Genomic DNA, 25,783 nt, shown 5'->3' on the forward strand with positions numbered 1-25,783 from the left:
GATTTAGAAAAGCAATTGTTTATACTTTCCTCCTCTCCCTCCACTCCACTTTCTGTCAATCCCAACTCCATCTGGGTCTTTCTCAATCTCGTTCCTAGTGCAAACCATCTCGGGGTCGCAAGCGTGGCATCTGCTGGTGTGTGGACAAGTACGGGATGAAGCTGCCAGGGATGGAGTACGTTGATGGAGATTTCCAGTGTCACAGTTTTGACAGCAGCAATATTGAGTGAAGCATCCCCCCCCATCCTTCATCCCTTTCTTCTCCCCCCTTCCCAGCTTTTCCCTAGTTCCCTCCCCCCATTCCAGCCAGTACCCCTCTCCATCCCGAGGATGCCACTCATTTCATCTCATTTAAGGGAAAAAAATATTTGAAGAAACTGAGGACCTCGGAATCTTTAGAAAGTTCTCAACCTTTTATTTTTTAAGCAACAACAACAGAGACAAAATAAGCCAAGAAGACACCCCTTTTTTTGGTTGATGAGGTGAAGAGAGGGGTGATAAGGAGAATGAATGGATAAGGGAAGAGAGGAAGAGGAAAATAGAGAGCATGTGACAGAAGAGAATCATGGAGAAGGACACAAAAGGTCAAGAAAAACAAGAAAGAAAAGAGAAGTACTGTATTGGCCCACAGTCTGCCAAGAGAGACCCTTAGCTGGGAAATGGTTTTGCCTGGGGAGGGCCTGGGCTATTAGGTGGGATCCAACAGCTTGTTGAAGGTTTTTTCAGTTTGGTTTGGAAGGAAGTTTTGGTGGTAGAAGAAAAGGCAAACCAGGGCTCTGCTCTCCTGTGTCTCCTCCTCCAGTCAGCTCCCAAGGCCTCTTCAGGTCTATCATTCCTCTCCCCTCACCCCCTAATTCTTCCAAGGTTTGTCTAAAAAAAAAAAAGAAAATGCATTCCATTCCTGTTTTATTTTTTAAAAAACCCAAACTTCTGAGTGATCCTAACTTGGTAGGATTTTCTGGACAGACATATATTGACACATTATATGCATTTATGTCTGTGTGTGTTTTTCAGGCCACATACAGACATAACCAGTCATTACTACATACACAGCCTTGGAATTTCCTTTTCTTCCAAGATGACTAAAATAATACCAAGGATGTGGAAATGGATTTTTTTTCAATTTTTAGTGTAGCCTCCACAGGAGAGGATGGACTGGCAAAGCATTTGTGTGGGCTTGTATTTATCCACAAGGCTATATGTCTACATATAAAGATATATACTTTTATATCTTTCTTTCCTCTCTCTCTCTCTCTGTCTTTTTCTCTCTAAATGGTTTGCATTGATTTTCCAAAAGCAGTTTCAATGGGCACTGAAGACTCTTCCCAGTCTGGCAAAGCCATGAAAAGTCCATTTTTTTCCCCAATTCAAACCAAAATACCAGCATCATCTGCCTGCTATTTGGAGGATCTTTCCCAAACAGAAAGCTCAAGTATGAGTTGTAGGACAGACCCATCCATATTTTGCATCGATGCTTTCCCATGACCCTGTGGCTCTCCCAGCCCATGGGTCTGAATAGGCATGTACCCAGGCAGTTCTGTGTCTGTGTATACACAGACATTCCCTTCTCTCCCCAACACTTCCCTTTTTTATTTCTTGTAGCCCTCCAGAAATAACTAACTCTCTGGATTTTACACTGAATTGTGTTGGGCCCTTTAGCTCACAACCATAACCCAAGCCACAGGTTGTAAGATGGAGATTTGTGGTTTCCCAGCCTTTGAGTTTCACCTGAATGGAGACTGCATTTTGAAACCCTCTTTCTCAGCCTTCATCTTGGGAGATTGGAATCGAAGTTCAAATGAAAGGTAGCTAAGAGGGAGAATAGAAAGAAGACCTAGATCAAACCCTTGAGTTAATTCTGAGCCTGTTGGGGGGGGGGGGCAGAAGGCTTGAAGATGGATAAATAATGCTTCCTTGCCCATCTCTTTCCAGTTTCAGAGCAGGGAAGCAGGGAAAAGGTAGGCTCCCTGGACTTCCTTCTCCTGCAGCCTAGATGCAGGAATAAAGAGAGGGGTGAGAAAAGGACATGCCTTCTGGTAAATTTTGCATCCCAGAGGAGAGCTAGACTGTGGCTATTCCAAGCCAGAAGTTTTGAATAAGGAGGAGATACCAGGAGAGGGGAAGGATCAGAATATGGCTTGAATAGGTACCAAAAGTTGATTGAAATGTAAGAGAGCTGGAGGGTCAGGAGAGGGAGGAGAATGCCTCTGAGGGATTTTGGTTTGAAGGGGTAAAACTGTATTTAGGAGCTCCCTTCAGGCTCCCAGCAAGCCCTGCCTCCTCGATGATGGAGCATGTTTGGGGCCAAGACTTCTTTCTTTCAGTCTCTGATTCAAGTCTGGTCATTTACTTCTTCCTTCCTCAGAAGGGAAGGACAGGAGGATGCCAGGGACATTTTGGCTGGCATGGGTCATTTAGACTGGCAATAACAAGAATTTTGACCCAAGCTCACCCTCCCTCCTTCCTCTTCTGCTACAGGAGGGTGAAAAGACATTGTTCTTCCTTAGTGGCTGGGGTAGTTTTGAGGCTAATGTTGGTCAGAAGGGGACAAGGATGCAGGCATGGACACTAGTAGAGAATCCATCTCTTTAGCGATACTCCCTTCAAAACACATGTCTTTTACCTAGTGTCACAATCCCAAGAGACCACCCAAACTCATCCCATCTTAATCTGGGGAGAATATGGGAGAGAAGTATATTTGGTCTAATGAAGGGAATATTCAAAGCTGTAGAATATAAGGAAATAATCCAGAGGGAGTGGCCTTGACTCCTTCATCCCCCTAGTAGAACATCTGGTAAGGGAAATGAGAGAGAAATAATCATATTTGAGACAAAGGGCCAGAGGGGAGGGCAGCAGTAGGGTTACAGTAGGGCCTTCTCTGCCTCCTCCATCTCTCTGCACCAATCCTTATTCCCACCCCCACTCCCACCCTGGACATTCTCCACATCTACATAGGCCAGTATCCTTAATCCTTTCTCACTTTGTTATCTAGTTTCTCTCTCTCTCTCTCTCTCTCTCTCTCTCTCTCTCTCTCTCTCTCTCTCTCTCTCTCTCTCTCTTTCCTCCCTGGATCTTGAGCAATCCATTGATCTAGGATTTGCTAAGCAGATGCTGGGGTGCCATTTCCCCTAAGATAAGACTGAGCCAGGAATCTCAAATCTGTCCTCTCATTTTCTACCCCCTTCCCACTCTCCCCATCTCCTATTTCCTTAGAGAGCTTTTTCTCTTCTCCTATCTTTTCTCTGTGATCCTCTTTTCCTTTTCTTTCTCCTGTTCCCCTGCCTCATTCTCCAATTCTTGCCCCAATGAATGAAATGCTTCCCCTTCCTTAGCATCCTCTGTTTCATCCCTAGAAGTTGGACATAAGCTTATTCAGGTCTCATGAGGGAGCACTGGAAATTACTAAACAAATGAGGATACTATGGGAAGAGGAAGTCAATGCACTGTTAGTTCAAAGTCCAAGTAAAAAAGGGGTCTTCTTTAGCTCCCAAAAGGAAGTTGATTCCATCCTAATCTCCTCTTCCATTTTTTCCAACTCACCTCAGTTCACTTTTGTAGGTTATTTTTTAAAAATGGGAATGGATCTGTAGGGGTGGAGGCAGCTTGGTGATACATCCCAAGTCTACTGACCCAAACCATAAATTATCCATTTGAGGTACCTAGCTCTTGGAGATGGCCATGGTTTCTAGGATCACCTGGACTCATGTCCCAAATAAGTTGCCTGACCTGAGCCCAAAGAAGGTGGATTGAGAAATAATGAAGATGAGACAGAAAGGACATTGCCTTTTCCCATTGAGCCCATGCCCCTGAGAGAAGGTATTTAGGGAAAACAGGTCTGAAATGACACAGGAGTTAATAGCTCCTATGAAATCTTCATCCCTAGTTCTTGAGATTGGCCAAGCCTTTGCTCATCACTGATGCTCTGGGCTCTGGGTGGTCAAGGTATCCTACAAGCCTCCCGATAGGCTTTGCATAGGAATGTTTCTGGTCCTGTCTCTCCTGTCACATTCTTCTTAGAAATTGAACAACTGCCTCTGTACTTTTCCTGCCTTAGTCACTTTGGTGAGGGAGGTTGGGCCTGAGCTGACCTTCAATCCCCCACCCCTCACCTCATCCCCAGGCAATTTGGGAGTGTGGAAAGAAATTTGGGAGTGTGGAAAGAAATTAGATATGATGCACATTCATGGCTTAAACTGACAGTCAATCATATAGAAGTCTGGAGATATTCATTCCTAAAAGGGGGAAGGGATATAGGGAGATCCCACCAGGTCCTCTGTCCATGCCCCAATTCTCTTTGACTATTACTCCTCATGCAGTTTCTATGGTGACTCATAGGGTAAGGGAAGGAAACAGGGATGTGGACCCATTCCCATCTCAGGCAGGTCAATTATTATAGTAAGCAGCCTCCTCTGATTACTATAGCCCTGAGGGGAAGGAGAGGAGGGTCTTCTCCCCCAACCCCATTAACCCTGGGAAGGTACAGTTCAAAGAAAAGACCTTTGGTCTCTCAGACAGATTTTTGGTGTGCTGAGTGTGATGTTTGGGTAGGGAGAATTTTGAAAAAAGGACTGGGGATAAGGCAAGGAGAGAAGAGTTTCCACCAACCAGCAACCTGGGCTGTATACTGCCCTTGTTTGTTTGTTTAAAAAAAAACCACTAGTGTGCAAGGTTTCATATTGCACTATCTCTCCACTGCTTTCTTATTAATTTTTTATTTCTTTAAAAGATGTTTTCTTGATTTTCTAATAGAGTGTGTCCTTAAGTCATTCTTCATAGACTCCAATTTCTCTTTGTTCTCTCTCTCCAGACCTGCAGGGGGGCAAGCAGAGGGGAATGGGGGGGGGGGAGGGCGAGGTGATAATAGGGTAGAGGGAGGAGACATAAGGGGAAAGGGACTTCCCTATAGATGTATGTCGCCTCTTCAGCCTCCCCCCAGTCCCTGATCATTAGCATGAGCCCTGTTTCTCCTCCTCCCAGCATCACCACCTTAGGCATCTATATGGATAGAACAGTTATCAGACAACACACCCTCAGATTCCGAGACTCCAACCTGGTTCTTTTTTTTAAAGATAGCAATAACCACGACACATTTTACTTTAGTTCTTGATAGCTTTTTACATACGTACCATAGCTCTGTTCTCTCTTCTTTTTTTCCAATTTTTTTAAATAAAGAAATACTCATAATCTTTACCAGTGAAAAGGATGGAAACGTGAAACGAACAAAAAAAAAAGCTCAATGTGTGGAAAATAAAACAAAACAAAACAAACAAAAAAAAAAAACAACCTGAATGTGGAAGAGCTTAGCTCCTGTTTTAGCATTTTGTACTTAAGAAAATAAAAAACAAAGGATCTCACATTTTATTAAAAAAAGTGAAGATTGCTGTATACTATTTATTCAACTTATAATTTATGTTACTCTTTGATCTTTGTCTTTTGTCATGACAAAGCATTTATTTAATAAAGTTATGCATTCAGTTAGCCTGCGTCAGCTTCCTCCAAGGACCTAGGAAAGACAGGGTAGACAAAGGGGTGAGGGGTCTAGCCACAAGTAGATGTAACGTCATATGAGAAGTAGTGAGAGCAAAGGATACTACATGAAATGGGTCTCAGTTATCTCATCTCTGATGACTAAATGATTTCTAACTTTCCATCCAGCTCTAAATACAATTATCCTAAGGTGCTCCCTTTAGAGAGTTTCAGAATCCTGAGCCAATCACTCAAATGGACTAATCCAATATATTTTATACCCAAGGACTTGAGGCCCCAAGGAGTCAAGGAAAATTTGCAAATTGAAAGCTATTCTAACTTCTTAACACTAGGTAGATCTGAGTCTAAACCAATTTGAAAAGAGAAAGGAGATCCCATAGTCCCTCAACCATCCATTCAGATATCTAACACCTGGAATCATTATCTAGCACTCAAACTGTAAAGGACCTTGGGGTTCATCTCATCTCAGAATCTTAGAGGAAAAGGGAACCAACTTGCATTGGAATGGGAAACCCCAATATCTCTCAAAATCGTGGATCCAACCTCAGCACGAGGGCATCCAATGTTGACTAATATCAGGGAGCAGTATTAAATTTGAGGAAGTTTTTGTTTCATATTAAGTTCATAGTTTTTTTTTCCTGTGACTTGGACCATTTGCCCCTAACAAATCCCAGATCAACAGCAAAAAAAAAAAAAAATCAATTACGTCTTAAGCTATCCCTATTCACTCTTGGACTAGGTCTCAATTGGCTGGCTAGTGGTTGAATGCTGAAACTGGAATAAAGGAATGCTTGTTGATTGATTGATTGATTGACTGACTGGAAGGGAGATATCTTAGAGCTGATTGAGATTAATCTCCTTTTACAAAAGGAAACAATTTGTTATGTAACTAATTAATGGTGGAGTTGGAATAAGATTTTCCATTATATCCATAACTCTAGCCCAAAAGGTAATGATAACTTTTAAATTAAACCAAGTTGGCATTTTTTGCATCCTTGAAGACCTCCAGTCCTTTCTCCTGAGATAATGTTCTTGGCAGTAATAATAGGTAGCTCAGGACTTTTTCTGAATTGTTTAACTTCCCTCCTTTTTATATCTAAAAAAATGAACCCCCAAAAAGTATGTGATTGATCAAAGGTTATATAGAAGGTTATATAGAAACTGGGGTCTTCTGACCTTGGATCTAAGCCATCCTATAAGCTCTATTGCTTAATTGGGAAATTTTATCCATTCAAAATTCCCATCCACTTGGAATTTTATCATCTACATAGTTATCTTACAGAGATTTAGCAATCATTATTTATTCATTCACAAGAAAGGTGGCACAGTAGACAGAGCCCTGAGCTTAGAATAAGGAAAATTCATCTTCATGAGTTCAAATCCAACCTTGGACACTTACTATGTGACCCTGGCCAGGAACTTAACCCTATTAGCCTCAGTTTCCTCCTTTATAAATTGAACTGGAGAAGGAAATGGAAAATCACTCTAACATCTCTTCCAAGAAAATATCAAATAGGTCATGAAGAATCAGACATGACTGAAATGAATGAATGACAAATTTATGCATTATCTATATTCTCTCAAAGTTTCTCCTTCACACTAAATCACCCAAGTTTTTTTCTTCAGAGGTCCCATGATCCATCTCCCCATGTCTCCTTGTCCCATGCCAAGTTACTATCTTTATGAGGCCCAGAATCTGACCTATTCAATGTGATGATTTCCTCCTACTGTGTTTGTGTGTGTGTGTGTGTGTGTGTGTGTGTATTGTCATCAATTCCCTCCAGAATGTCACAAACCTTTGAGAAAAGCAAGGTCCAAAAATAGGAAGCATGTGTCCAATCCATCTCTGTGGAGAAACATTCTGCTATCTTACTACTCTAATTTGTGAAATCTTATTCCCTTCACAAGGCTCACATTCTCAGGATGCTGGAGCAGACAGAACAATGACTAAAGGAGAATTCTTGCTTAATAGAACTGTTTAGTTATAAAGGTGAATGAGACATGAAAATCATTCCATCATAGAATTATACCTTTTAGAAACCAAAAAGGGGGTCATCTCATTCCAACTCCATTCAGGTTCCAAAATCTTTTTATACCATTCTTGATGATGTTTAAATCTTTCTAAATTACAGAGAAATCAGTACTGAAGGTAATTCATTCTTCCTTCATTTTTTTTAGATGATGAAACTGAGACTGAGAAAAAAAAATCACAGGGTCCTAGATTTAGAGATGTAAAGCACTAAGGAGCCATTTAGTCTCATTTTATCTATGGAAAAAAACCAAGGCCAAGAGAAATAATCAAATCATAAAATTTAATCTAGTATTAATATAGCAGAATCCATACACAAAAGAAATGCTCACCACAACACATCCAACTAGTAGCTATCATATTCTTGAAAAGTCATAAATTAGCAGCCTAAGGATCTGGGAAGTCTAATCTAATCCCTGTATTTTAGATGAAAAGACTGAGTCCAAGAGAAGAATTACATAATCACATTTAGAGCTGCAAGAGACCAATCTAGAAGATCTATAAAAGAAGAAACTGAGACCCAACTGAATTGCCCAAGGTGACCTAAATAGCAAATGACAGAGGCAGAATTGGAGTCCAGTCTCCTGATTCTAGAAACCACTATATGATTCAGGCAATCCCAAATCCCCTTGGGAGTGTGATTTATTCACACAGAGATATGTGTGTGTAAGAGCCAGGGATCAAACCCAAGTTTAATTTGAGTCTACTGCTTTCATTCTTTCCAGTTTTCCCTGACTAACCACAGTCCACTTGGGAACTTAAAATTCTAACAATGAGACTCATTAATGTTGGTCCAAGAAGTATAGAGGTATAGAAACGACATTTGGGATAAGGGGAGGAGGGGGAGTCATGAACATTTTGGTGGAAAATTGAGGAGAGGAAATCTATTTTCATGCTTAAGTTGAAACATTACCTTTTTTTAATGGGGGGGTGGAGGGAGGCAATCATGGTTAAGTGACTTGCCCAGGGTCACACAACTAGTAAGTATCTGAAGTCACATTTGAACTCAGGTCCTCCCCTACTCCAGGGCCAAGACACTGACCACATCACCTGGATGCCTCGAGACAGTCTTATCTTACAGTACATAAGAAGGATTTTGATAATTAATATTTCATTTTTCTTGGGGAAACTGAATCCAAGCATCCAAAGTTTTTTTTCATCAAACCCCTATTCATGTCATTCAGAGCAACATTGTTTCCATGGAGTAGTTTCAGCAACAGGGACACCACATAATTTCTCAAACACTATCCCTCTGCAGAAGGAGGGCTTGAGGCTCCCAGGAAGCCAGAGGAGGAGAAAAGAGGTCAAGGTCAATTTAGAAGGTCTCTGGGAGAGGGAAGTAGAGCCCTCAGGTGTCCGTTCTTAGCCCTATGCTGTTTCACACTTTTTATCAATAACTTAGCTAAAGGCATTGATGATGTGTCATGGTCATCAAATCTCCAGGTGACACAAATTGGAAGAGAGACCTAAGGTGACAAAGTCAGAATCTAAGACAACCTTCATAAGCTTGAACATTAGGCTGAATTTTAAGAAGGTGAAACTAAATAGGATTATATGTAAAGTGTTCTGTTCATCAGCTTCACAAGTACAACACGGTGGACGCATAATTGGACAGCAACCTGTCAGAAAAGAGATCTGAAGGTTTTGATGAACTACAAACAATATGAATTAGAAATCTGATATGATTTTAGGGGGTAAAAAACTAAAGTAAGGCAATGTGAATTAAAAAGCATAGTTTCCTGGCAAATGTATTCTGCTCTGACCAGAACACATCTGAAATATGGCTTTCAGTTTGAGATGCTACATGTTATAAAGGAAAGTCACAGTTTAGAGCAAAAGATTGGTAAAGAAGGTTGACAAAGAAAAGAAGGGTTAGACTTGTCTGACCCCAGAGCTTAGAACTAGGGGAGAAGTTGTAAGGAGACAAATTTACACTTGATGTCAGATGATGATGATGACGATGATGATGATGATGATGATGGTAATAATAATAATAATAATAATAGAATTGCCCAAAAGGGGAATGTATTTCTGCAGGATGTAGTAATAGAGTAGATATCTTTAAACAAATGTTGAATGATTATATCATTGGTTATATTATAGAAGAAATTATTTGAGAAATATAAGTTGGACTTGATGGAATATATGGAGTATTCAGGGAGCACCTCTGCTGAGTCTTTACAGGACTGCTTGTCCATCTTTGGTGTCTGCCTGTTGCCCAATTCTCATCTGTGACTCCAAGAAGCTGTAGTGTACATGGAGGTCATACTCTGATAAACTATCTAATGGGTTAAACCACATTAAGAATAATCTCAAACCCAGGTGAAATGGGTAGATGATAAATTTGTTCCAATGTCCATGAAGGCACAGAAGCACGTGCTGTGGAGCACATGGAACTTGATCAGACATTGAAGACACCAGGATTTTCCATTACATCCCAGTCATCACCAGTCATCTTTGGACTTTTTGTCTTGCCACTGAACGAGAGAGAGAGAGAGAGAGAGAGAGAGAGAGAGAGAGAGAGAGAGAGAGAGAGGCTAACAACTTTGTGCAACTCTGCCTCACTTATATCCAATTCATGCACGATACATGACATCACCCTGTGCTAACATTGGTCCTCTTTGAAAATGAAGAAGAAACAACCAGATGGTTGCCGAGGTCCTCTCCAATTCTTAAATTCATCTCTGTGATTCTACCAGCAGGAAGAGACAATTATTCCATTTGTCCATCATAAAATAAATGAGCTAGAAAAGATTTTAAAATTCATCTAGTACAATTGCCCCTTGTCAAGTTGAGGAATCAGAAATCCAGAGTTCATCTTGCTCAAGAGCACATAAGGAGTAGAGATAGCAGAGGGGGTGGGAATGGAACCAAGGTTTTCTAATTCCAAATCTCTGGTCTTCTCATTATATTATACTGTCCCCTAGCTTCTTAGAGATGGAGTTTTTAATCATCTTTTTGAATGTAAGGAACACTTTTAACCCTACCAAAATTTCACACCTCTCTCTCGCACACACACTAACAAGTGTACTATTAGTATCTTAAAATAAAGAAAAAATATAGAATTGGATATTGACCTTGTGCAATTGCATAGATTGGGAACTACTGGTTTAGGCCATTCTCCATTACATCTCAGAGTCCTAACAAGGTCAAGGTAAGCAAAGGGGATCTAAAAAGTAATCATACAGACCAAGAGATGGATTTGAAAACCCTCTTCTTGTTTTTGCTCCTGTCCTTATTCTAAGAAAAGGATGGAGGAAATGGACCAAGATGGAAGCCATAAGTTCTTATCTCATCAATCTTTATATGCCACACCACTCTCCCCATAAAGGAAAACTAATCTAGAATTCTGGAGAATTGCAGTTGGAGTTTCTGATCTTGACACAAGATGGCAGCACAACCCTACTTTGAATACTCAGGAGGCCTAGACTTTATTTTGCATAAATGATTTTCAAAGATTTTCCCTTTTGGGCTTTCGGTTCTGGCTCAATCTTTTCATGATGCACTGGTATCCTTTTAAACAAACTCCATGCACTCAAGTCTACGATTGTACACCCAACCCTTGACCCTTCAACTCATTGGAGATACCCTTCAAAGGGGACTGGTGAATTTGGGAAAGGTGATGCTTTTTTGTGGAGGGCAGTTTTCTCATGGCTAAATAGCCTGCCCAGTGGAGTCTTGAGACAGGATTAAGTGCACCAATTTTCAGAAAGAGAAATGGTACCCATACAAGCCCTTGCCAATTCCTTCTTCCATGGCCACTAGGAGGCAGTTGGATTCGATAAAGGGTTGAATCAGCTCAAATTCAACTTCAGATACTTAACTGTGTAATTCTGGCCAAATCATTTCAGTCTGTCTGATTTCAGTTTCCTCATCTGTAAAGTGGGGATAATAAAAACATCTGCCTCCCAAGATTGTTATGAGGATAAAATGGAAGAGCATTTTAAAGTGCTTTGAGCATTATATATATAGGGTGTCACAAAAGTATTAGTATAGTTTTAGGTGTATTAATGAAATAAATACTGTTGTTATTCTGTGGACATATCAATTCCCTTTGAGCCTCAGTTTCCTCATCTATAAAATGAGTTGGATGAGCTTGAAAATTCCTTTTAGCTTTCTGTCCATGATTTGAGGTGACTTTGGATTGGCCGAGGTGGGAGAGAAAGCAAGGGCGGGAGGAAGAAAGAGGGAAGAGGTTAACAAACCCTGACATGGCTTCAAAGAATGAATCCAAGAGGTATCCAGGGATCAAATCTTGGTTCTGCTACCTACTGCCTGTGCAGTTCTGAAAAAGTTCCTCCTTCTTTCTGTTCCAGTTTTTTCCTATATGCAATGATAGGGGGTCTCTAGCAATCCTTCCAGCACCCCTCTGATCCTAAGGCATGTTGGCTGACTGACTTCAGCAACAAGGCTGATGATGGCACCTAGCTGCCCCCGATGACCATGGAGAAGGCACACTTAGTAGCCTAAGTGGATACCACTTCTTCTTTTATAGAAAATTAGCTCATTCAGCTCATAGGGCAGGTTTCTTTAGCCATACTATCTCTGAACCACCAACACCCCAGATTCCCTAAACTTCTTGGTCTAGGAGAATAGATTTTTGGTTGTTTGTTTTGATTTATTCTCTGGCTCTTAAAACTATAAAACAAGAATATAATTCTAACTTTACTGTTTGAGAATTCCCAAATCTCAAGTTCCTTTTCAAGGATCTCCTAATTCACTATTTTCCTTTCATAGACATATTTTTGTGTTTTTTTTGGATCCTTGACCTTTCTTTTATTTTTGGCAGAGTAGGAAGAAAGCAAGAATGATGGAAGGTTTATTTACAACAGGAAAAAGTCACCTTCCCATAGATTATAGGCAAAATGGGGCTGGAGGCCAGTATCTCATAGTCCACAAAAAAAGGGAAGGAGATAAGTTTCTTGGGGGAGATATGGTTTGATCTCACATTGGCTCTCCAGCAGCCTACTGGAGAGACTGTACAGCTTCAGACAAACTCCTATGTTGGGCCCACTTTGCCATGTGCAAAGATATACTCGTTTCCCAGGATCCAAAATGTTCAAGACACAGTTGTTGTTTTTTATTCCTTCCTTTAATCTTAGGTGAAAGAGACACAGGGGTTCAAAAATAAAAACCTCCTCCCCTTCCCAGACCTTCACTGGCTTCCCCACCCTCAAGTACCTCTTTCCCTCCCTAACAAGGGCAGAGAAGAGAGCACAGGGAGTAGGCATTTCATGCAGGAAAGGGGAAAAGTAGGGTATACGCCAAGCAAGGTGCTGGTCTCTTTCCAAATATAAATACACATGTCAAAACTTGTGGAAAAACCACCACCACCCCCATCACCACCACCAGCACTCCCACCCTCCCAGCCACTCTCCTCTCTCTGCTGATGTTTGGGGAGGAAGGTTGAGGAGGAGGTGGCATCAGGGTATTAGTGGACTCCAGACTACTGCATCCGTTGAGCTTGTACTCCCCGAGTCTCCTGCTCCGTGTAGAACAGGTGACACTCAGGATCTCCTCGAATAGTGGGAGCCCCCTGGATCAGCTTGCCAGTATGGGGATTCACACACCAGCACTCCCCACGCTGACCATTCAGAGACATCTTACACTGGGGAGAGAAAAGATGGGATGGGAAATAGAGGACATCGTCACCTTCAGCATCATCCATTAAGGTTTTCAGGCAATTCTTGGATCACTGGATCTCTGAGGCTCAATCCAGTGGCTCATCAAGTTTTTTCAACTGAATGCTACTAACAAGGAATAATATGAGTACATATAACTTTGGGATGAGGTGGGGAGGTAGGTCAGCTAGGATGAGTCAGGATTACCATATTTACAGATCTAAATCTCCCCACCTAACTTCTTGACCTTAATATTGTCCAATTGGATGGAAAATGGCCACCCCTAGGGGCTAAAAGAATGATACCTTCAAGCTTATCCCGACTTTCCCATCTCTCTCCTAATACTGAAAGAAAGAAAGGAAGGAAGAAAGGAAGGAAGGAAGGAAGGAAGGAAGGAAGGAAGGAAGGAAGGAAAGAAGGAAGGAAGGAAAAAGAAAGAGAGAAAGAGAGAGAAAGAACAAGAAAGAGAGGAAGGAAGGAAGGAAGGAAGGAAGGAAGGAAGGAAGGAAGGAAGGAAGGAAGGAAGGAAGGAAGGAAGGAAGGAAGGAAGCAGAAGGAAAGAAAAGGAAGAGAGGAAGGAAAGAAAGACAGAAAGACAGAAAGAAAGAAAGAGAGAGAGAGAAAGAAAGAAAGGAAGGAAGGAAGGAAGGAAGGAAGGAAGGAAGGAAGGAAGGAAGGAAGGAAGGAAGGAAGGAAGGAAGGAAGGAAGGAAGGAAAAAGAAAGAGAAAGAAAAAGAAAAAGAGAGAAAGAAAGAAAGAGAGAGAGAAAGAAAGAAAGGAAGGAAGGAAGGAAGGAAGGAAGGAAGGAAGGAAGGAAGGAAGGAAGGAAGGAAGGAAGAAGGAAAGAAAGAAAGAAAGAAGAAAGAAAGAAAAAGAGAGAGAAAGAGAGAAAGAGAGAAAGAAAGAGAAAGAGAAAGAAAGAAAGAAAGAAAGAAAGAAAGAAAGTCAGGAGTCCACTTGCCTGTTTGAGATTGTAGAGACCTTGCTTGTCACAATTGGGAATGTGCAGGGAGTAGAGATGCTCCAAGGGACCACGCTCATCTGGGAGGCGCATGGTAGAAATCCGCTCCAGGACCTGGTCCAGCTCCTGCTGGCAGGGAGTCTATGCAGGGCCAAGAAGGAAAGAGAGGAAGTTCAGAGAAGGGACAGAGAAAAAGAAGATTGGGGGTGGAGAAGTTGTCTGCTGACCGACAAGGAGGGGAGCCAACTCCCACACAGCAGACAAGGGGACAAGCTTGAGTTCTCTCTCGTCCTCCCTGGCACTCCCACATCTCCAGGGAAAGCCTTCGATGCATTAGAAAAGGACTGGACTTCGGAAGGATGCAAAGGCTTGGAAAAACATTTCTAGGCAGCAACTCCAACTAAAGAATTTGAATGGCTGTCGAGCACATCGACATTTGTTGTGTGGAACAGTGGAGAGAGTGTTGGATGTGGAGTTAGAAGAACTGAGTTCTTTGAATCCTATCTTGGGTATGTACTAGTTCATGTGACCCTAGACAAATCACTTACCTTAAGCCTCAGGTTCCACATCTGGGGTATGTCAACAGTATCCACACAGAAATAATGGGAGGCTCAAATAAGGTAAGAAATGTAAAGCTCTTGGCAAGCTTTAAGTATAATATCAATGCTTGTTGTTACTTTTAGTCATCTTCTTTATCCAAGGTAGCCATGGGGCATCCCCCCTTACCCCTTAAGATCCTGCCACATTCCTAGACTAACAGTGACAGAGTTAAAAAGAGAATCCTAAATGAGGGTCAGATTTGAATATAGGCCACATAGATGTACATATTTATTTATTTATCTTTCTCTGGTCTAATCTCAAAGTCTAAAAATAAACGGATAGGAGCATAGATTTAGAGCCAGAAAGAATCTCAGAGATGCTTTGATCCAACCCTCTCACTTTATACATGAAAAAAACTGAGAACCAGAGAGGTTGAGACACAAGAACACACATGAATAGCAAAACAGCTGATCCAGGATCTGAACTCAGATTCAGACTCCTTTCCATTGGAAACAGCAATGAACATCTTATGGGTCCATCATCATCCCGATGATGCAGCAAAGACAACAGGTCCAGAGAGTGATTTGCCCAAGGTCACACTGCTACTAAATGACAAAGATTAAAGCCTACTGGGATAACACCACTGCCACATTCTCTTATTAGGTACATCATCCTCTCCCAGATAGTTAATACAGAGAAACTGAATGTTTTCTGTGTATGCAGATTCTTATCAACCTGAGTCCCCTCTTCCACTCATCCCTCTCGCCCTCTCCACTGACCCTAGTAGGAGGTGGGCGCAGTTTCTTGGTGTCTTCATGGATATGATGATGCATGGTGACTTTGCCCAGCTGTCGGTGCTGCCCTATGACCTTCTCCCGAATCACTGCTAATTCCTTCATGCCAGACTTGTGGGGCTTCCGGCCCCCACCACCTATTACACTCACTGTCCCATCCACATGGTTCTCTGCCAGTCCGCCATCCGAGTCATCAATGTTATCTAGAGGAAAGAGAAAGGAAAAATATATCTTGCAGTTTTCAGAACTTGATTACCAAAGTGTCTGTTTGTGTGTGTGTGTGTGTGTGTGTGTGTGTGTGTGTGTATGTGTGTGTGTATTCTTCAAAAGTTGTACATCCTCTTTAATTTCTGGCAGTCTTTGAATCATATCTTGGACATGTGCTTCACTTAGAGCACTTTACCTGGAGCTTGTGAAGTTATTTTCATTTCATATTTTGATAACTGTATTTCAATGTAATTGGTTTCTTTTATAATTCTACATATTTTATTTTATGCATTAAAAACATTATTCCTTAAGAGGTCCATAGGCTGCTCCAGATAGCCAAAAAAAGTCCATGACAAAAAAGATTAAGAAGCCCTGGTCTAAGAAGATTAGGGAAAGGGAGAGAACTGGTATTCTATTCTTAAGACTCTCTGGAAAAAGCCATTCCAGGGTTTTTCAAATGCCAAAATTACAAAGTTTTGCCTCATGCCCCACTTAAATATACTTCTCTTCCCATCCTGAATTATTTAAATCCAGACTATATCTGTCCTAAAGTTTATAAATGACGTTTCTAAGCTCCTTCAAAGCCCTCATTAAAGCGCCAACCTATAGAATCATGGTGGTTCTTCCAAGTATAAGACAGTGCAAGATGGAGAGGGGAAGAGTGTGGGAACAGGTGGAGCTCATTGCTTCAATAGCGGTTGAAGTGGTCTTTTCTGAATTTCAGAACACAATTATTTAGCACACAAATAATGGGGGTGAAGAGGATAGAGACTCAAGGATGAAAGGTTTCTAATGGGGAGATAACCCAGAACAAGAATTACTTTTTTTCAGATTCCCTGGGAGGTTTGGGGGGAACAGAAAGGGGAGAAAACTTAAAAGAAAATAACTAGGGGCGGCTAGGTGGGTAAAGCACCGGCCCTGAAGTCAGGAGTACCTGGGTTCAAATCCTGTCTCAGACACTTAATTACCTAGCTGTGTGGCCTTGGGCAAAGCCACTTAACCCCGTTTGCCTTGCAAAACCCTAAAAAAAAAAAAATAACTAGAGTTGACAAGGACTTCAGATGTCCTTTACTCCACCACCCTGAGGGAAGGGAAGCCTGACCATGATCCCTGACAGACATTGTTGTGATTTCCACTCTTCTTCAAGAACTCCTTTGCTATACAAGTTTGTTTTTTTAGGGTTTTTTTTTTTGCAAGGAAAATGGGGTTAAGTGACTTGCCCAAGGCCACACAGCTAGGTAATTATTAAGTGTCTGAGACTGGATTTGAACCCAGGTACTCCTGACTCTAGGGCTGGTGCTTTATCCATTACGCCACCTAGCCACCCCAACTATACAAGTTCTTTTCCCAAAACTCCTTCCCTCTTTCTGTTGTCCCTTAACCTTTGAGAATTGGCAAACTTGCTCCTTATATCTAACTGAACACTTCCTGTTCCAATTCAAGAAGTAAATGACATGGATATAATGTCCTTTTTGCTCTCTGAGGTACCACCAAGCAATCCAAAGGGAAGCAAAGTTTTAATGGTGAAAGAAATGACAATATAAAGCAATTTCCTTTTGGAGCATTCACTTTAAATAAAGCATTTCACTTCCTAATAATCCTGAAGGAAGGAGGCCCCGAGCCCAAGCCCTGAGAGATGGTGCTGTGGTTTCCACTCTTCTTCAAGAACTCCCTTGCTGTACAATTTTTGTACAATTTTCTAAACTAAGGTTGAGAATCATTAATTGACTTGTCTACAGTCATGCATCTAAAATGTACCAGAGATGGGACTTCAAGTCAGGATTTCCTAAATTTAAGTCTCTAACCACTAGATTATAACTTTTCTTTTTTCAGAGTAAGAATTGTGAAATCATTCTTCCATGTAACAATCACCCAGCCACTTAGATTCTAAATTTTTTTTTATTTTATTCTCTAATTAATCTCCATCCTCTTTTATTCTCTATTTATTCTCTAAAAAAATATTATTTTTTTCTCCAGTCTACTTAAAGGCAAACTGGTATAGTACAGTGATGTTCAAACTCAAATAGAAAGATGAGCCACTAGATCATACAGAGAGAACCCTGCAGGCACACAGTGACCAGAAAACCACACATTATTACATTGTTAAATATCTCCCAATTACATTTTCATCTGGTTCAGACAAATCTTGGGAGTGTTACTGACCACCAATCACCCTGTGTTTGAAACCTCAGGTATAGTGGACAGATGGTCTTGGGTTCAAGAATCATGCCTAAAACATATGAGCTATATAACCTACACTGAACAAATCACTTTATTACTCTCTAAGATGCTGAATTATGGAAAGTTTGATTCTTCTATGGACAATGCTTCCACACTGGAAGTGGTCCACACTGATGGTATCACAAGTGTAGACTACCATTCCAAAAATGGAGGGTGGAACTGAGGATTTTTCTCCTTCCCCTCTGGTTTTTTTTTTTTTTTGTTTGTTTGTTTGTTTTTTAGGGTTTTGCAAGGCAAAAGGGTTAAGTGGCTTGCCCAAGGCCATACAGCTAGGTAATTATTAAGTGTCTGAGACCGGTGCTTTATCCACTACGCCACCTAGCTGCCCCTATCCTTCCCCTCTTAAAGCTAGCTTACATCTCAATCTTTTTGTCACATCCATCGCTCTCTCCCATGATCCACAAGTCCCCACTTAAATCCAAAATCATATAGTAAAGGGGGGAAGGTTTGATAACTGAATTTATTACCCAAGTTATTATATTCCCCCAGATCAATGAGTCAAAGGGAAAGAGGGAGGTACACTAGAACTAAGGAGGTACAGAAATGAAACTAGGAATCTGGAGACCCAGATTCTGGTCTTGTCCATGTCACTAATTAACGACATAACCTCACTCAACTTTCTCATTTGAAAAATGAGGGCCTTGAATAAGATAACCTTTGGTTATTCCATGATTCATATTACCTTTATGCTTCATACACTGTAAGGTGTTTAATAAATCTTTATTCATTGACTGACCAACAATGAGGTGAATTTCTGAAAAAGTATCTTTCCAACATTCCCAATCTTGGGAATGTTGAGCAAAAAACAAAAATAAGGAAAGGGTGGGAAAATGGAAGAATGGAGTATAGGCCTCACAGAAAGACTATTCCTCAATTACATCTCTCATTTTGATATTTCTTGAAATGACATTATTATATTTGTTAACAATAACCAATTAAACTTCATCTGCAACTGTTTTATTGAATAAACTGACTTTACTAAAATGCCCTTATATCTACAAACAACTTACAATTCACTCCCTAAAGTTTCCATCAGGATTCTTTGTATATTCCTTCCCATTCATTTTTCCTCTTAAAGAGTCATAATCAATACTTTTCTTTAATTTTCAGTGAGGACAGAAGCTTTTTACAGTTCTGTGTTTGTTTCTATGGGGACAATTAAAGGATCAGACCCTTGCATCCCTCCCCTCCTTCCCTCTTAGTGCTCAGAACTCCTAGGGCAGCCTATAGTGACGCAGAGTAAAATTTGACAGCAAAATATTTGCCAGAAACAACTTGGGGACAACATGCCTGAGCAAGGCCCAAAAGGCCTCCATGCAGAACAGCCTAGCCCAGCCCCCTCCCCTAGTCCAAATAGCAGAATGGGTAGCAAGGGAGCAAGTCAGAACTTTCCACCCAGAGCTGTTCACCTGGCAGGTCCCAACAAGAAGTCAAGTTTGAAAAAAAGAATCAGTTTGGTGGTAGAGTCTTATGTCCTTCCAGGTACATCTTCTCTTTTTCTTCCTCCTCAACCACCTTCTTTCCTACTTAATGTCCCCACTGTACACATCTGAAAAACCTCATGTTTTAGCTCTTCACAAAAAAAGTTATGCAAAAAAGATCTAAGATGCAATGTTATGAGAAAACTCACTAGCTAGAGAGTTAAAAGAAGTTGTAGTCATCCAGATAAGTCCTTTCTTAGCTATGTAACAAGGCAAGCCTCAGTTTTCCTCATTTGTGAAATGTAAATTAGCCAAGTAGTATCTTCCTATAACCCAGTTATAGGACAAAAGATTGTTCCCAGTTTCTTGCTACAACAAAAGTCTCATTTTAACAATTTGAACAACTAGGGATATAGGTCTTATGGTTCTATTATCTGGGCCATATATTTTAGAAATTTTCTTAGTATAATTGCAAATTGTTTTCCAGAATGATTGAACCAATTCAGTCCCTCCAATATTGTCTAGACATCCATTGATTGTCATCTTTGTCAATTTACTGACTTAGAATTATCAGAATGTTAGAATTGTTTTGATTCAAAGTACTCATTACTACTTATTTGAAGTACGTGGTTTAAAGGATTTGTAATTGTTCTGAGAACTATTTGTTCAAATCCTTTGACCACATAGCCATTCAGGGATATTTGATGCAAAGGTCCCAGCCCCTCATTTCCTCATCCACTCTTTCTTCCTGTCCCCAGTGGATAGCATCTCTTCTTATCCTACCTTTAGTCATTTCATTTATGCTTAAGTTTTTCAATTTCATGTATCATTGTGATCACCTCTTGTCCCATGTTTAGTTAATAATCTTCATTTTAAACATAACTAAGTTGTGTGATCTGACTTTCATTTTTTAAATAATGCAATGTTTATATTCAATTCATATATCCACTTTGACCTTACTATGGTAAATCGTGTAAGCATTTGGTTTAAAACATTACTGTTAAACTGCTTTCAGTCTTTTTATTTAAATTATTTTATTATGAACTTAACCATTATCCTTTCTCAGATAAGAATTCTCAGAAATTCTTATCAAAAAGGAAATTGTCCAAGAATTTCTGTTCCTAGGTTTACCAATCAAATTGAGTTTGATTATTTCCATTTCTTCCTTCCCTGATCTGTTTGACAGAAACACTTTCTAGTTTTAAACCAATTTGGTATGAAATATTGTCCAGCATTGGTCTTGGTAGATAGAATTCAATCTTGGTATATAGAATGACTTAAGTGAGTTCTCAGGAATGGCTGACATATGGTGGAATTCTCATATAAGTGGCTTATTTAATAATAGTACATAAGAAAAGGGATGCTAATGGCCTTCATTTTAAACATTTTCTTACTTATCATCAAATGTAATTTTTATAGCAACCTCCAAGAACCAAGAAGTCAACTAAAACTTTGGTCAAGACAGTCATCTCATAGTTCATTTCCTGAAACTCCCATAACATTATTCCTTCAAAGAACCTTCAGACTATTTATATATGGTTCTCATAGGCCTGTTTTTCAGATAATTCCAAAATGCTTTGTTTTCTAGTTTCCCATTCCACCACAGATTAGAAAGAAAAAAATTTTAAAGAGGAAGGAGCTTCTCAAGGTCAGGGGCTATCTTTTACCATTTTTTTTTTGTGTCTGGCATTTAACATTATCTGTTGTTTCTTGTTCTGTTGTTCCAATGATATCTAGTTCTTTGAGACCCCATTTGGTACGTTCTTGGCAAAGACACTAGACTAAGGTTTGTCATTCCCTTCTCCAATTTATTTTTTAGATGAAGAAATTGAGGCAAACAGAATTAAGTGACTTTCCCAGGGTTACCAACTAGTATGTGTCTGTGCTGGATCTGAACTCAAGTCTTCCTAACTCCAGACCTGCGACTCTATAAACAGTGTACCATTAGTCGTCTTCAACACTATGTGTATCATTTAATAAATGTTGACTGACTGGTCAAAGTGGGACCATTAGTATAGCAGTGAGAAGGAAAAAAAGGGAAGTCTAGTTGAAATATAATGTGCTTTAGAGCCAAGAGCATTGTTTTTGGAAGTGAGAAGATCTAGATTTGAGTCCCAATTCTCTTATTTACAACCTTTGTAACTTGTCTTCAATCCACCTCAGTTTCCTCATGTGTAAAATATGCTTTACATGAACTGACTGTTTATAACGTGCTAAAGTCTTTAAGGTCCTGTCAAGTTCTTCCTCTGATTCTGAAAGCCATATATGATAGAATCTCCTTACAGGGAATTATTAGTCCTCTTTCTGTGTAAACCAGGCCAGCAATTGCTGCTAAAGCCAAGTATTTCTTTCTTCTTTCAACCCTTGAAAGCAGGGTGTGGAGAGGAAAGACATGGACCCCTAAAGATATGTGTTCAGTCTGAAAGTGAAGACTGGGATTCTCCCTCATCCCATTCCTGTAGTGCTCTGCAAGTTGAAAATAAGTCAAAACTCGATCCAGAGCCCTTTCATTTCCAATGACAGAGCAGGTCATCTTTTAGTATTGTAGCTAAGCATCCTAATCAACCATAAAGGGACAGTAAGGAGTGAGCATGGAGAAGGAAGTCCCCTATTGAAACCCAGTCAGTTAACAAAGATAGAAAAATTACAAGAAGTAGTCAGAGTAACTTTAAGAATTTCTGGGAATGAAACGAAGAATATCACCTGACCTATAGGTATTTTATCTAGCCTCTATTGGACAGCTTCCAATTACATGACATTTTTTTTTCCTAACAAGGCAATCCATTTGTGGTTGGATAGTTCTGCTAGAAAGTTCCTTTATTAATCTGAACTCTGGATTCCTATTGCTTTTACCCAGGGGTTCCAATTCTTCTGCCTAGAGAAAGAAAATAATCCTGATGCCTCCTCCTAAATCCCCAAACCCTACCCCACATATATACTTCTTATCTTCTCCAGTGTAGAGATCCTCCATTTTTAAAAAAATTTTATTTATTTAAGGCAATGGGGTTAAGAGTGACTTGCCCAAGGTCATACAGGTCGGCAATTATTAAGTGTCTGAAGTCAAATTTGAACTCAGGACCTCTTGACTCCAAGACCAGTGCTCTATCCACTGAGCCACCTAGTTGCCCCCTGGAATCCTTCATTCTTTCAGCTGTGGTACAAGACATAAGGTCTAGACCCTTTGTTCTCCAAGTTACTATCTCCTTGAGGACCAGGACTTTCTTTTGACTCTTTCTATATCTCTAGTACTTAAATTCCTAGCACATCAAAGACACTTTTTTCTTTTCTTTTCTTTTCTTTTTTGGTTTTTATGGAGCAGTGGGGTTAAATGACTTGACCAAGGTCACACATCTAGTAAGTATGGAATGTCTGAGGTTGTATTTGAAATCAGATTCTCCTGACTCCAGGGCTAGTGTGTCACTCAATTGCTCCTGAAGGCACTTAATAAATGCATATTGAACAATTGATTGATTCTCATTATAGTTTGTCAAGGCTCCTTCAGAAATATGATGCCCAGAACTCTACACAGCCCTGCAGATGTTGCTTATCCAAGTGGGCAAGATCACCTTCCCTGATCTGTACACTATGTCAATACAAACTTAGAGCACATTAACTCTTTTGACAATGACTCACATGTAGCTTGTACTTCACTCAAGTCTTCCTCATGCCATGGCGATTTAGGGTCATTTACCCTGTATTGGTGCAGTTGATTTTTTTAAATCTAAGGTCACAAGCTGACATTTATGCAAAAATCTATTTCTACCAAAGACCTAGAGCAATAGAGGAAATGATTCTGGATTTTTGAAAGTTATTCAAAGCTTTGGCAGTTTTTATACCAACACAGAAACTCTATGAAGAAGGACTGAGCAACTACCATTCAAGACTTAGCTAAAGTCATTGATGTTTATTATTGGATGAAATTTTTAATGAACCATAGGTACTCAGAAAACTCTCTTACTACGGTGCTTGGTGACTGCAATCACATGGAGAGAGAAGCATCTACACCTATGAAATCATTGATCTTTTTGAGTACAAGAATATAATTTTCATTGAGTTCTTTAGACGGATAGAGAAACAAACCTGGAGTGAGGAAAATCTCAGTTCAAATCCAGCCTCAGACATGTACTACCTATGTGACCCTGGGCAAGTAAGTCACTTACACTATTTGCCTGAGTTTCCTCATCTGTAAAATGGACATAATAATAGGACCTACTTCTTAAGGTAGTTATGAGGATCGAAGACATATATGTAAGAAGGGCTTGACAGTCTGGCACGTTGTAGGCATTATATGAATGCTAATTGTTTTTATTGTTGTCAGTATTATTGGTTTCTCTCCATTAGTCTAGCTTTTTTGAGTCTTCATTTTGCCAATCAACATAAAAATTCATACAAGTCTTCCTGTGTTACCTCTACAGCCCTGAGGTGAGGCAATAACTCAATTTGTCAGTGCAAGTAGAAGTTGGCATAGTTTCCCCCAAGCACGGGTTACATAGTTAGGACTTATGTAGAATCCTTTTGCATCATACATACTTGAAATGCTCCAATATGACCTCTTCGTCTTTGGTATCTCTATCTCTGTCGCGCTACCGGAAGTTTTCAGATTTGCTTACAAGTTAACTAAGAAGGCACATGAGAGGTGAGCATCATGGAGTAAGAATAGGCTTTTTTATCATCATCCTCAGACCAATGGTCTATTTTTCTGGTCTAGCTTTCTCATGGGACAGCTAGGTAATACAATTACTAGACACTGCCTCAGGAGTCAGAAAATCTTGAGTTCAAATTCAGCCTCAAGTTACTTCCTAGCTGTGTGACCCTAGTCACATCATTTAATCCTGTTTGCCTCGGTTTCCTCATCTGCAAAATGAAGAAGGAAAAGGCCAAACACTCCAGTATCATTTCTAAGAAAACCCTAAATAGGGTCACAAAAAGTTGAACATAACTAAAACAAATGACAGCAAAGTTTTCCAATATCTTAGATTTCAGAATTTGTCCCTTTTGTTTTCATCTGTAATTATGCAAAAGTCTGCTTTCTACTATCTTTCTCAAATACCTGACCAAGTTCTTTTTTCATAACTTTTACATATTTGAATGCTTCTATACTAATATCTGTGGTGTGAATATTGCAGAAATATAAGTATAGGATTTGCATCCCTAGAAATTCACTTAGAACCTGCTCTGATAGCTCACAAATGTCCCTCCTTTATTTTCCTTCTTACTTCCACTCACTCCTAGACTGTTTATCAACTTGTTAAATAAGTTCATCTAACCTGTCTGAGATTCCTTTTCTACTATAAATTAATATAAGATTTGCTTGCTAACATAACACCCCCATCCCCCCAACCCCCCATAATCAACCATAAATGTTGATTCATATCTGGCCACTGGATCCAGATGGCTCCCTTACTCAAATCCAATTCATGTGCTTGTCATGATCTTCTTTAAGAATGAAGGACCAGAGCGACTAGGTGGTGTAGTGGATAAAGCACCAGCCTTGGAGTCAGGAGTACCTGGGTTCAAATCCGGCCTCAGACACTTAATAATTACCTAGCCGTGTGGCCTTGGGCAAGCCACTTAACCCCATTTGCCTTGCAAAAAAAAAAAAAAAAAAAAAAAGAATGAAGGACCAATATCAGTGAGAGGTGAATTAGAAGTTCCATTTGGTTTATTCATGCAGAATCAGAGCACTCTAGGGAGAAATTTTAAGTGTTTTTTAGGTATAGAGACTTAGAGGGAATTTGCTTCTTGTCTGTGCCTACATGGAACTTGGAGATATTCCGGCATGCCCTGTATAGAAAGAAGCAAGAATTTTGCCTGGAGCCTAGTTAGATGACCTATTGTACTTGCAATCAAGGGAACCACCATTTTTCCAGTAACCTGAGCTCCCCTAGGTGTCTTCCTCTCCTTTTCTCTTTATCTCACTTCTCCACACTATAACCAATCTGTTGCCAAGTTCTATTTATTTTATCTTCAGATTATCTCGCACATGTCTTTCTTTTGTCCTCCAGTCTACCTCTGATTCCTAATCACTGTGGGGAAAATCTCTTATCCATGGGGCACATTATAAGGAACCAGACTTCCCCTTAATAAGAGATGCTTGATTTCTTTTCTTTTTACTTTCTTTGGTTGTATTAATGTTAGAGGAAGGTCTTTTTGCAAGCACCAATATAGATTTTACCTATTATGATGTTGTAAAAAGATGATAGCTTATTAAATTATACCACCATGTATTTGAAAGAATAAAATAATGCTAATTATCAAATTTGATTATGAACTGTGTCACATAGACTTTTCCTGAAGCACTGGAAAAGGCATTTGAAATGGGTAATGAAGAACATTCTCAAGTCACTAAAGACCTCTCCAAGATTTAGGACTATGGATTTTTCCAAATGTGCTCCAGCAGATTTGCTACAAAACTGAGGGGGGAGACTTTAAAGGTCAACTGAGTAAATCATTCAAATTATTCTACTCTCCCTAAGGTAAGG

At 40.0% G+C, this 25,783-nt stretch overlaps 2 protein-coding genes across 3 annotated transcripts in view; one reads left to right on the forward strand and one right to left on the reverse strand.

Annotated features, from left to right (window-relative positions):
- IGFBP5 (insulin like growth factor binding protein 5) overlaps positions 1-5,346 on the forward strand; it is a 27,859-nt gene extending 22,513 nt beyond the window's left edge. The window contains exon 4 of the mRNA XM_074191408.1: positions 99-5,346. Within this exon, the coding sequence (XP_074047509.1) occupies positions 99-230 (132 nt within the window). The 3' untranslated portion in view covers positions 231-5,346. The remainder of the gene's footprint in view (positions 1-98) is intronic.
- IGFBP2 (insulin like growth factor binding protein 2) overlaps positions 2,995-25,783 on the reverse strand; it is a 50,032-nt gene continuing 27,243 nt past the window's right edge. For both annotated transcript variants that reach the window (XM_074191407.1, XM_074191406.1), the window contains 3 exons: positions 15,418-15,635; positions 14,099-14,239; positions 2,995-13,124 (listed from right to left, as the gene is read on the reverse strand). In XM_074191407.1, coding sequence (XP_074047508.1) covers positions 12,963-13,124; positions 14,099-14,239; positions 15,418-15,635 — 521 coding nt within the window. In that variant the 3' untranslated portion in view covers positions 2,995-12,962. The remainder of the gene's footprint in view (positions 13,125-14,098; positions 14,240-15,417; positions 15,636-25,783) is intronic.

This window comes from Macrotis lagotis, chromosome 6, assembly GCF_037893015.1.
Source record: "Macrotis lagotis isolate mMagLag1 chromosome 6, bilby.v1.9.chrom.fasta, whole genome shotgun sequence".
In the NCBI taxonomy this organism is placed as follows: domain Eukaryota; kingdom Metazoa; phylum Chordata; class Mammalia; order Peramelemorphia; family Peramelidae; genus Macrotis; species Macrotis lagotis.